This window comes from Carica papaya, chromosome 2 (genome assembly GCF_054855325.1).
Source record: "Carica papaya isolate Zhongbai chromosome 2, ASM5485532v1, whole genome shotgun sequence".
NCBI classification, from domain to species: domain Eukaryota; kingdom Viridiplantae; phylum Streptophyta; class Magnoliopsida; order Brassicales; family Caricaceae; genus Carica; species Carica papaya.
Window position 1 is genome coordinate 31,812,333 of NC_142310.1, and position 7,948 is coordinate 31,820,280.

General features: G+C 37.0%; 2 protein-coding genes across 2 annotated transcripts; both read left to right on the plus strand.

Annotated features, from left to right (window-relative positions):
- The first annotated feature begins 755 nt into the window (after positions 1 to 755).
- LOC110823740 (ubiquitin-conjugating enzyme E2-17 kDa) lies at positions 756 to 3,835 on the plus strand. Its single transcript, XM_022054204.2, has 5 exons — positions 756 to 928; positions 1,123 to 1,236; positions 1,631 to 1,758; positions 2,438 to 2,542; positions 3,398 to 3,835. The coding sequence occupies exons 2-5, from the start codon at positions 1,167 to 1,169 to the stop codon at positions 3,539 to 3,541; spliced, it is 447 nt and encodes a 148-aa protein (XP_021909896.1). The 5' UTR covers positions 756 to 928; positions 1,123 to 1,166; the 3' UTR covers positions 3,542 to 3,835.
- Positions 3,836 to 5,300: 1,465 nt separating this feature from the next.
- LOC110823790 (pathogenesis-related genes transcriptional activator PTI6) lies at positions 5,301 to 7,609 on the plus strand. Its single transcript, XM_022054267.2, has one exon. The coding sequence runs from the start codon at positions 6,424 to 6,426 to the stop codon at positions 7,213 to 7,215; it is 792 nt and encodes a 263-aa protein (XP_021909959.1). The 5' UTR covers positions 5,301 to 6,423; the 3' UTR covers positions 7,216 to 7,609.
- The last annotated feature ends 339 nt before the right edge of the window (positions 7,610 to 7,948 follow it).

Consider the following 7,948-nt stretch of genomic DNA (forward strand, 5'->3'; position numbering starts at 1 on the left):
ACTATAATTTTAAATTATTTATTTTTATTTATTATTAATTTATATTGGAATGCCGAGTCAATTAATTGTGTATAAAAATTAAAATTTATTTAATTGTTGCAATTTAAAGATTATTAAACATTTAAAATATAAAATTTTTTACCCACTAAATATTTATTATTATACTATATTTGGGATAAAACACATTTATTTGAATTTATTATAATTTTTAATTTTATACTTAGCCCAAAAATGAAAAGATGAAAACTAAAATTTTCATGCTTAAATTAGCTATAAAATTTCTAAATACTGATAAGTTTATCAAGTGGTTAAGTTTTTATTTTTGTAAATTACATATTCAATGAATTAATTTATATTGAAGAAAATATGTAATTAAATTTAAGATTTGATTAAATTTTAAGTGATTCTGTTTCGATAAGTCCATTTAATTTAGAATGGTAATAAGGCTGAATATTTTTTTCTTGCTATACCTATACATTAAATGTTTGTATTTATATTTTTATGTTATGATTTAATGTTTAAAGTTACTATATACTTAAACATTTTTCACTTTATAATTTATTTAAATTAATTTGTAAATAATTTATATAATTAAATAAAAATTGTAGGTTGAATAGACAGGTAGAGTGGTGGTAGAAATGTAAAATAACGAGAATAAGAGGGGTTGAAATGAAAATCGACCTTTCTCAATTAAAAAACAAAAAGAAAAAAAAAAAAAGAGAAAAGAACGGACGTTGATCTTACGCTAAAGGAGTGAGAAAATTCTAGAAGTAGCCCTCGTTTCCTTCGTGTCTGTCTCTATCTCTCTCTCCCCCTCTCTCTGGTCTATAATTGCCTTTGAATCTCCTTCATAGCTTCTTCTATTTAGTTTCTTTTTTATTTTCGTTGAAGCCTTCGTTTCTCTATCAATCTTATCTGTTTCCTTTCGGTATGCTCTCTCTCATGCTATCCGTTTCATATATTTTCTCTCTGCTTCTGTATTTGCGTAGTCGTTTTGTGTTTATTTTTGTTGATGAAAGGAGATCTAGGGTTTTATTGTGTGAATAGTTCTGGTTCTGGGTTTTTTTGTGAAATTATTGTGTTGGTTTTGTATGCTGGGTTCACGATCTGGTTGTGGTTCAGGTACTTATTGGTTGATTTAGCTCTTTCACTGTTGCTGTCGAGTCATGGCATCCAAACGCATCTTGAAGGAGCTCAAGGACTTGCAGAAGGATCCACCTACCTCTTGCAGCGCCGGTTCGTACCTTTACGATCCTAAACTCCAAGCGTTTATTATTTTGATTTAAAGTCGAGTTCTTTTTACGGGAAAGAGAGTTAACCCTTTTACCTATCAAATTAAGTTCGATATCTGACTATTTGTACCTGGATTTGCTTATATTGGATGCTCAAAAAGCATGATTTCATAAAAATTGTTTCTCTATTGCCAATATTTAGCCAACTTAGGGTTACGTAAGACAAGATTTGTAGTAGGTACCTTAGGTTTTTCAGTTAACTGATGCATACTTTAGTTGAGTTTCTAGTCGTTAAGAAAAATCAATTTGAACTTACTGTTAACGGATTCAGATTTTTATTTGATTGAGCAAATAAATGAACCAACGCTTGTAACTTTTGCCTCTTTTCTATAAGATAGGTCCTGTCGCTGAAGACATGTTCCATTGGCAAGCAACTATTATGGGGCCTTCAGATAGCCCTTATGCTGGGGGTGTCTTTCTGGTTTCCATTCATTTTCCTCCCGACTACCCATTTAAGCCTCCCAAGGTAAATTTTTTCTTAGTGCATTCTTTTTTTAGTGCTGCTGTTCCTATATGGACTAATATTTATAATGTGCGTCATTGCAAAATCTTTGTTGAATATAGGAAAGTATATAAAATTTCCCAGCAAGGGTTGTTCTTGTGGAGTATAATTTTGAATCTGGAACTTATTTCTTTTTGAAAATAAAGGAAAGGTGTCTGTTGTTTATGGAATTAGTTAACATATTGGTTGTGGAAAAGTAGAAAGTTTACCACCACTAAGAGTGAATTATGTGAGATGTCGTCTTATCATGTTCAGTAAGACTTGTATCCTTCTACGCCATTATCTTCAAGACAAAGACATGTAGAATATACCTTATGCAAGAAAATAATCTTTTAATCAAATTGGTCTTACGGTACAAAAGTGGAGAGGAGACAAAAAAAAATTGAAAATTATAGATGATTAGCATTTCTTATACCTTGGCACTTCATTAAGCTGAAGTGGGGAACTGCTATATGCATCTCCACAGTTCTATTTGCATATCTGGTTTCATTTTGAGTTATTTTTTCGTTGGCTGTGTTATTTGTTTATTTTACTGATTTCACTTATTAGGTTGGAGACTAATACTTTATAGTAAGTGATAATTACTTGTCTTTTCCTTAATTTCTTTGTCCTCTTTATTAATTCTTTTTCTTCATATTTCCAGGTCGCATTTAGGACTAAAGTTTTCCATCCAAATATCAATAGTAATGGAAGCATATGTCTGGATATTCTTAAAGAACAATGGAGCCCAGCGCTAACCATCTCCAAGGTTTGAGATAGTTTTTTCTTCTATATTTAATAGTCAAGCATCAGAATTGAGCTATTTTATTGACATGTTTAGCTAACTCATCTGTGTTAGCAATTAAGTAACCATTATCTTTATTGTCGAAGAAAGTGGAGTTTGATCAATTGCTCAGGCCAGCTCTGGTGGAACTTAGTTTTCTGAAAGCTTGGCTGCTTATATGAGTTTAGGGATATCACACAAACTTGCACACTTCAATTATATGTCTGTACATAGAGTGGCAACATCCCATAAATAATTTGTGGGTCTGCAAGGTTATCAAAGGACCACCATTTTCCACCTTCAAACTTTGTTTCTACTCTGTGGGTCTTTCATTTTTTATATGTGTATTTTGTTTGATTAGGAGCTCCAAGATTGACTCTATATGTGTTCGTTCCACGTGAGTTAACTTTGTTGCTAATAATGTTTCTCCATTACTGTTTCACGCAAAGAATGCATTTTGCTTATTGGCATTGGATGGAATCCACCTCCCTAGTTATCCAAGGGGTAGCAAAAATACCCTACAGTCCTGATAAGGTTTCGGTCATGAGTACCGTAGGCTAACTAGGACCTTGAAGTCTTTTGCTTCAATATATGAAAATTTGTCTTGTGTCTTCTTTTAGTTCTTTAGGACAAGGAATTGGTGTTTGTGTGAATTGATTTGCACTTTTCCTTACGATGCTCATTCAGTTAACAAACATGTCTATATCTGGGAGGTTTCTATTTTTGTTATCTACACAACGTGAAGAAGTTGTATCAGTTAATTTGGTTCAAGCACTTGTAAGATTGATTACAAAGATGATTAATGGAGTTCCTTTGCAATTTTCCTTCTACTCATTGTAGGTGCTTTTATCTATATGCTCCCTGTTGACGGATCCAAACCCAGATGATCCCCTTGTGCCAGAAATTGCTCACATGTACAAGACTGACCGAGCAAAGTATGAGGCCACAGCACGCAGCTGGACCCAGAAGTATGCCATGGGTTGATGATTTTTATCACCGGTGAACTTGAAAAGAGTTCAAGATTGGTTGTATTCTCCATTAGGTGAAAAGAAAAGCAGTATCCAGAATGTTGCTTTTTTGGTTGTGTTTGAATTGAGCACTCATAATTGGCAGGGAACTTCAATCATAATTCTGTGAATAGTTGTTTGAAGACATTGGAGAGTGAGAGAAGAAGTGTAATGTAATGTTTTTATATTGTCAAGTGCACGCGCTGCTTGTCAATTAACTAGAACTCTCTTATTTATTATCTAAGGCTTTAAAAGATTTATTTTGAAACTATTTATATTCTGGAATTGCATGGATAAGTTAATACTTATTATAGTTGAACCCATACATGCATGTGCACCAAATTCTTGTTTTTTTGGAAAGAAATGAATGAATTGCTTGTTTTTTCAGCAAGACAGGTTTCATTTCATCTTAGGGGATTGGTTACCTGTTTTTAAGTTTGGGAGCAAGGTGCACGCAACATGCCGTGCTGTGTCCTAGACCGAGGGTGTGTTAGGTCAAGGATTATCTTTTTTTGGGTTATTGTAGTTGTGCCTGTTTGCTCTAGATTTGCAGCAGGTATGTGCTCCTGGTGAATGGAACTGCACTGTCCAACATTAGATATCCATGGAAGGCGCAAGAGGATTTTTTGGAAATGCAACTGTATTTTTTAGGAGTAAGCTAAGGTTATATAGCTAGCGTCATTTTCTTGTAAGATTTTTTCTTCGGAGGACTTTTTTTCATTATCTTTTATTCTTAATAATAGCATCGCCTGGAGAAAAAATCTCTGAATTTAAGTTTAACCATGTGGCTCCCGATCTTTTTCTTCATCGGCTTTCCTCTCAATGACATTTGTCTTTATTGTCTTCTCTTAATTTGTTACATCGTGGGAGCAAGGCCGACATCCACAAAACAAGCCATTTTCATAATTCCATTTATTAGAATGGTTAATTTTACAGAGGAAGCCAGCGTGGTGATGGTGGGCTTCTGCATCTGGAACATATTAGGACGGTGGTTAGGGTATCACATGATATTTAATCAGTAAGAATGATATTATTGGAACCATTATTACAAGATCTGCATGCCAAAGCTACGTGTAGTTAAAAGCAGAGCGAAAGGCTTATCGCTTTATCGACAAGCAAAGACAGGGAGCGGCCTTCTTCAACTACATCTTATATGCTGATTCATTCTTTCTCTGCTGCCTTTGCTTCTTCCTCAAGCTAAAACCCACCTGCCACAACTTGCTTTTCTTTAACGTTTTTTAGTGCCTTATTTCAAAGCCTAATTTTTCTCTTTCACTAAAATAATCAAGGTGCTGCTTACTAAAATATTCACCAGAAAAAGAGAGAGAAATACTTTTGTTATTTTCAACGAGAAATTATAATCAATCTTGATATTTTAATTAGCCAGCAATATTAATTGGGTGTTTCTCTTCTTAAAGTGGGCATGAAAAAGAAAGGCCTTTGGCTTATTTTTGTATTGATAAACATTACCATAAAAGAATATATAGAAAGAAACAGATAGAGAGGAATACGTAGCTGTAGGTAATATAACAACTCTGCTATCCACGAGTCTTCCTGGTCGAATCCCAACTTACGTGGACGATTGAGTGTTGCTATAATCATAAGGATCTTTTTCAAGTTTATCACTCTGGTTAAAATGGAATATGAATAAAGGGGGGGAAAAAGGAAACCCAGATTCAGAGTCTCCGTTTTGACCAGAGTTTACGGAGGACAAACAGAGGGAGGAGTAACCACAGACTCTATCACTGTGTTATCATGATCTCAATCACCTAACCCATTCAACACTTGCACAGTCTCTCAAGAAGACAAAAGTCTTGTAGCTATCATTTCCGGTCCCTATAAGTTCACGTCTTCGTTGCACGCTGTTCTCCATCCCCAGCAAATACTATCTTGTTAAATTAATTTGACATTCAGGGTTTAATTCATGCAGTTTCAAGTTTCAGGCTCTGTCTGATAAGACCAAGATTTTTACTTGCCTTAATTACCTGTTTTATAGCGTTTGACGTTTCTTTCTCCAATCACTATGTTGCAAATGGAGTAGAGAGTGGAGAAGACTTCGGAAATGGAATTTACCCAACAAAACAAATTTGAAATTTCATTGGTAGTTAGTAATGAGAATGGACAGCTGAGGAGCAGAAGTTTTGACACGTCAATGGAAGGCAGCTAGATGCAGTGTAAGTGTTCTCTCCCAGTCTCCACTCTCACTGGCCCCTGACCCACGAAAGAAGAAGACCAAAGAAATTTCAAAGTCCCACGATTATTTATTACCAATATACATATAATACAATTATATGCACCCACACTCCGTGAACTATATATAAGATCACCTGCTTCAACTTTCAACTCATTTCCTCCCTCTTTCTTCCCACTCTTTCTCTCTCACCCTACTTTTCTCTGTTTTCCTATGTATTGGGTTTCTACTAGTTAGGACTGACTCTTTTCCCGCCAAAGGTGTGAAAGACCCAATACTCTTTGCACCCAGACACACTTCCATATGTAGAAGAGGTATAGCCAGTGTGCAGAGTGTGATTGTCTGGTTCTTTCACTAATACTTCAAAACCTTTTGTTTGCCTCTTTTTGTCCGCCTGTCCTGATCTCTCGTTCCTTTCCCCAGTTCTTCTTTTCTTCAACATCTTTCTTTTCTTTTTCCTATAAATACCACGCGGATTCTTTTACTCTCCTCGAGATTATTGTATGTTCGAAACATCACAGGATCTTCATCCCTAGCTTCCTATATCTTGAAAAGCTGTTCTTGCTCCCATGCAGTAGCAGTTTTGTTGCTTTTACGTGCTTTTCTACTCATGTCCTGACCAAAGCTCGTCTCCTACCCGTGGATCTGCTCCCTCCCACCATCAACCCATGGTGTCCATACAGTCCACTCTCAAGCTCTCTTCTCGGGTCTTCACCACCAACAAGCTCCTCCATGATCCCCCGGCGGATGCCAAAGTCCGTCGGAGACGTGTCCAGATCATACTTACCGACGCCGACGCCACTGATTCTTCCAGCGAGGATGAAGAGGAAAGACATGGTTTTCTACGAAGAGTTAAGAGGCAAGTTCAAGTTATCACCTTTGATTCATCTTCAACCCCAGACCCACATCCACCTCGATCTCCGACGCCACTTCCGGCTCCTACTACGTTACCTAAGCAGAAGTCACCTAGAAGGAGACCATCGAGAGTGACGAAATCTGACGTCAGTCGCGGGCAAAAATTCAGGGGTGTTCGGCAGAGACCTTGGGGGAAGTGGGCCGCAGAGATCCGGGACCCAGCCCAGAGAAAACGTATCTGGCTGGGAACCTTCAACACCGCCGAGGAAGCGGCCGCCGTGTATGACGAAGCTGCATTGAAGTTTAAGGGTTCAGACGCCGTTACCAACTTTCCCAACCCGAGTGTAACGGAGTTGACGGCTGTGGACAGTCAAAAAGACGGATTTGACTCGTCAAGCACAGCCACGTCATCTCCGACATCAGTTCTCCGTTACGAGGAGATAACACCGTTTGATGGCCTCAATTACTGCGACGTTGATACCTTCGGCTTCGGAATCGACGCCGCGTTAAGCGTGCCGGATTTCATGTTTTCGGGAAAAAGCTTCGCGGAGGAAGAGTTCGGGGAGCTTGACGTTGACGATTTTCTGGTCGACGCCGTTGCCTAACGACGAACGTTATTTTAGTACCAGTAATCCGAAGATATTTAGGTGGGTGCTGACGGCAATCTCCGTTAGCAACCCGGTCAGTGAGGTGGTTACGTGGCATAATACTATTTGTTATAACTACAGTTTTTGAAGGGGGCTTCCGGTGAATCCGATTATGCAATACCAAAAATACCCCTCTACATATTTTATTGTGGTGTCAAAGTGAAAGTAGGCCCCTTAAATTTACGGGAGTGTAATTATCTATGGAAAGAGTTAAATGTAGGACGATTTTGTCTGTTGCGAAGAGAGATTAACGTTGTGGAGTAGTTAATTATTTATAATTTTGGTGGTTTTGTAATTATATTATTAATAATGTATGGTTGAAAAGTGAATACGACGTATTTTTAGAACAAAACATTAATTTACAAATATTTTTGGATGCAATTTCCGGACCGTGGAAAGTGGGGAGGGCAGATTTGGAATTTTACCACGGCAGGCGGGGGAGAGGGGAGAAGAACACGTGTTAAAAAAAGAGAGTATTCGGAAAAAGTCATGAATTCGTCATGCGGTGAGGTTGGCTTTTGTCGGATAATTCTGGGCTCTATTATAATTTACTTGCTTTCCTTTTCTCAAAAGCAGATTTCTTCTATAATTCTGGATTTTATTTTTACATGTACAATAATGAACGTTACATTTAATTTTATTTGTCAAATATTAATTAATTTTATTGATTAGATATTTTCCTGGTGATGAG

What these genes read in the sequence shown, in the direction of transcription:
- LOC110823740 (XM_022054204.2), top strand. Translation starts at nt 1,167, where the DNA reads ATGGCATCCAAACGCATCTTGAAGGAGCTCAAGGACTTGCAGAAGGAT. An exon ending in ACCCATTTAAGCCTCCCAAG is followed by an intron (nt 1,759 to 2,437) that starts GTAAATTTTTTC and finishes TCATATTTCCAG; the next exon opens with GTCGCATTTAGGACTAAAGT. An exon ending in CAGCGCTAACCATCTCCAAG is followed by an intron (nt 2,543 to 3,397) that starts GTTTGAGATAGT and finishes TACTCATTGTAG; the next exon opens with GTGCTTTTATCTATATGCTC.
- LOC110823790 (XM_022054267.2), top strand. Translation starts at nt 6,424, where the DNA reads ATGGTGTCCATACAGTCCACTCTCAAGCTCTCTTCTCGGGTCTTCACC.